This window comes from Squalius cephalus (assembly GCF_949319135.1).
Source record: "Squalius cephalus genome assembly, chromosome: 1".
NCBI classification, from domain to species: Eukaryota; Metazoa; Chordata; class Actinopteri; order Cypriniformes; family Leuciscidae; genus Squalius; species Squalius cephalus.
In genome coordinates, this window is record NC_137122.1 from 39,422,890 (window position 1) to 39,426,430 (window position 3,541).

At 38.5% G+C, this 3,541-nt stretch overlaps 1 protein-coding gene across 1 annotated transcript; it reads right to left on the reverse strand.

Moving 5' to 3' along the window:
* Positions 1 to 1,168: 1,168 nt before the first annotated feature.
* On the reverse strand, positions 1,169 to 3,023 carry LOC307151872 (ferritin, middle subunit-like). The gene is made up of 4 exons (XM_079860081.1): positions 2,792 to 3,023; positions 2,292 to 2,438; positions 1,637 to 1,762; positions 1,169 to 1,542 (listed from the first exon to the last, which is right to left on the reverse strand). The coding sequence occupies exons 1-4, from the start codon at positions 2,894 to 2,896 to the stop codon at positions 1,393 to 1,395; spliced, it is 528 nt and encodes a 175-aa protein (XP_079716207.1). The 5' UTR covers positions 2,897 to 3,023; the 3' UTR covers positions 1,169 to 1,392.
* Between the last annotated feature and the right edge of the window lie 518 nt (positions 3,024 to 3,541).

The window sequence follows — 3,541 nt, forward strand, 5'->3', positions numbered from 1 at the left end:
CTTCGCCTCAGGAGCCCGCTAAGAGCCGGCTCGGCTCAGGCTCCACCAGGCCTCTCGTCAAAGGCTAGTGGCGTTTTTTCCTGAAGTACACGACGAGCTGACTAAATCATGGCGCGCCCCCTACTCGGCCCACCAGAGAACATCCACCTCCGCAACACTCTCCACTGTTGACGGCGCTGAGGAGAAGGGATAAGAGAAGCTGCCCCCTTAGAGGAAGCAGTGGGCGCATACCTCTGCCCACCCACTGCTATTGGATGGAGATCCAAGGCAGTTCATCCATCGGCAACTTCAGCTCTTGCCGGCCGAGCTTACACCGCCGCTGATCAAGCTGCATCGGCCCTGCACACCATGGCGGTCCTCCAGGTGTTCCAATGGTTCACTGTCATTAGTTTTACTGAATCCTCTTTTGCTTGTGTTACTCAACAAATGTGTGTTATCAAGGGGCTCTAATTTCACAGTTATTTCAATTAAATAAAATGTCTTTTCATGACATGTATTTGTTACAGTTTTTCTGAATTGCTAAAACATTAAACCCCATTATCTGAACCAAATTCTCAATAGCCTAAACAAATTTTTCGTATAAATCACTCTTTCTGTAAAACATTGAACAAGGTCAGGTAGTTAAAATACTGTTCACTTCACTTCATATTTATGGCCATACAGTGAAAGTGATTGGGATGCGGTATGTTTGGACCGCATTCTCTAAATATCTGCTTTTGTGTTCTTTTGACACTTATGTAAATCCAACATTGTATTCTTATGTGTATGTGTCTTGTGTTAATGGGTCAGGAACATAAGGAACTCGAGCCTACTCCAAGGACAGCAAAGTTAGTTTACTATTACGAACCTTTAAAGCTGAATGGGCAGGTGAACTAGTGAAATTATCAATCAATTACAAGAGCATGTTAATTCTTTGGGAGCCAGGATAAATGAGTGAACTACATTACTACATTCCTGACCCTCAGTCACCTCTCAGATAATTTAATCTGCATTTATGCACTAGATTACAAAAAAAATACTTTGATTATATAATTTAAGATGACATGATGGCAATTTTTCAATGATTTAAGAAAGTTATCAATTCTAATTCTATTCCACCCCTGCATATCCTGAATGTGACCACTGGATATAGACCACTTGGTGCTCAGTTTTAAATAAAAAGACAAATTAATTCAGCCCAAAATGTTTATTCATCAAATGCAGGTTAGAACCAATGAGTGTACATTCAACAGTAAATGTATGATGGCTACTTAAAAAGCAAGACTACATTTAATTTAATGACATTCACTAGATGTAATGTAACCATAGAATATCGCAGACTTAAACAATTTGCATAAGTGCAAAAAAATAAGCTTGATGGTTTCTGCATGTAAGATGATCTGAGGGCTGCATTTAGCTGCTCAGGGTTTGCTTGTCAAACAGGTACTCCGCCATCCTGTTGTTGCCAGCATCCATCTTGGAAAGGTTGGTGATGTGGTCACCAATCTTCTTGATAGCCTCAACCTGCTCATTCAGGTAGTGGGTCTCCAGGAAGTCACACAGCTGTTGGACAAGACATCAGAAAATATTTTAGGACATTTAATTCAATAAATTAGGATGGAATAAAAACATTAAGGAGCAATGAACATGGACTTACATGTGGGTCTGTCTTCTCAGAGGCGGCCTTATGTAGATCCAACAGAGCCTGATTGACATTCTTCTCCAGCTGAAGAGCGCACTGCATAGCGATCAGTCCATTGCCCCACATATCACGATCAGGCTTCTGAAGAGAAAAACAAACACATGAGTGAGCAAGGTCTCCCGTAATTGAGAGATGCTGAGAAACACTAGTGAAAAATTCAAATCAATACCCAAACAATTTTGTGAATGTTTGCAAAACATCTGTTCTGTCTGTGTGTGCTGAAAAAAACAACAACCACCAAACATTATGTTTGTTCTTAGTCCTGGCTGTGTAAATAGATATAGTAAAAAAAAAATTGATCGGGCCAATCCACAGAGTACTCTCAAAGCCAATCATCAGTATATATGCTCATGATGGGAGAGGAGAGAGTGAGCAAGTGGGACATTTGTAGAAAAGAATGTAGAGAGGTTGCTGATATATTACCAAAAAGGAAAAGGTCAGAGTTTGGGTGTCAATTTCAAATATCAACAGCATTTCTCAGAAAAAGCTCATTGCAATTTACAATGTTGAATTATTCAATTACTTAATTCAACAGACCTTTACCAAAAGGCATAATGTCATTCCATTTAAAACAGGGTTACACTGTTCAGTTCAGAATACTATCAAGCACCTTGATGTCCTGAAGGACAATTTTTCCGCCCCTCTTGTTCTGGAACTCCATGAATTTCTCGGCATGCTCGCGCTCCTCCTCACTGTTCTCCTTGAAGAACTTGGCAAAACCAGCAAGAGCCACATCATCCCGTTTGAAGTAGTGAGCCTGATTGGAGCGAAATCAAAAGAAAGGACTTCAAAATCAAAATAAAATAATAATAATTATATAATACACAATTGATCATGTACTCTTGTTCTTTTTCAGTGCAAGTTCATTTCTATTTCTGTTATTTTTAAAGAGTGCAGGAAAAACACTTTACTGCACGATTTCGGTTTAAATCGGCATTTAAACCGATTGTGAATTAAATGCCACAATCGCTGCATGCAAACTTGAGAAAGGGTAGAAAATGTATTTTAGTGAAAAAAGGATTTAATAATTAGATGAGAGACAGCTTGTCACAAAATCAAGCTAGGACTAGCAAAAGTTCCTAGAACAGAATAAAAAAGAGAAATAATTACCATTGAAGTGTAAATGTAGGAAGCGTAAAGCTCCAAATTGATCATCTTGTTGATCAAAGCCTCGCAGTCGCGGTCGTAGTTCTGGCGAATCTGAGAAGTCTCCATTTCTGCCGTTTATTATCACAACGTTGCAAAAATAAATAAGAAATTTAAATAAATTCCAGCGAGATCGAAGTTCCGTTCAATCACTGTTGAAGCAAGAACCTCTTCGTATCTTCCTGAAACTGTGAGTGAAATGAAGGTGAGCATTTGTCTTATATAGGCTACGATTACAACATGATGCGTCACTGGAAATGAAACCAGCCAATCAAAAAGAACGAGCTGAATCATCTGAATGAGGAAGCGACAATACTGTCCGTTCAGCTGTCAGTTTCTAAGATAACAAAGACCATATCAGCTTTCATAGTTGTGTATTTTATTTCCATCTTCATATATCATTAAAAACGGAATCCAACAGAAAATAACGATTTGACATCTTTAGTAGCCTACCTGTAACATAGCCTATGCTTATAACTGTATCCAGTAGCTTTAACTAAATTCAGATTCAGTCAAATTCACAGGCTACTTAACAAAAATTATCCAAAATGTCATGTCAAGTAGATTATGACATTTTGTAATATATTATTCAAATATAAAATAATAAAAAATTTCAAATCTGTATCCACCAGACATGCCTGTTCTCTGCCTTCATTCCAACTGTTTGGCTAAATATGTCTTTGTTTTACTCTTCTTGCATCAGCACATGCACCC

Excerpts from the sequence above, each read along its gene's own strand:
- LOC307151872 (XM_079860081.1), bottom strand. The coding sequence starts at position 2,896 with ATGGAGACTTCTCAGATTCGCCAGAACTACGACCGCGACTGCGAGGCT. Across the intron at positions 2,439-2,791 it reads CCTACATTTACACTTCAATG|GCTCACTACTTCAAACGGGA; the intron begins GTAATTATTTCT and ends CGCTCCAATCAG. Across the intron at positions 1,543-1,636 it reads CTGAGAAGACAGACCCACAT|CTGTGTGACTTCCTGGAGAC; the intron begins GTAAGTCCATGT and ends CTTGTCCAACAG.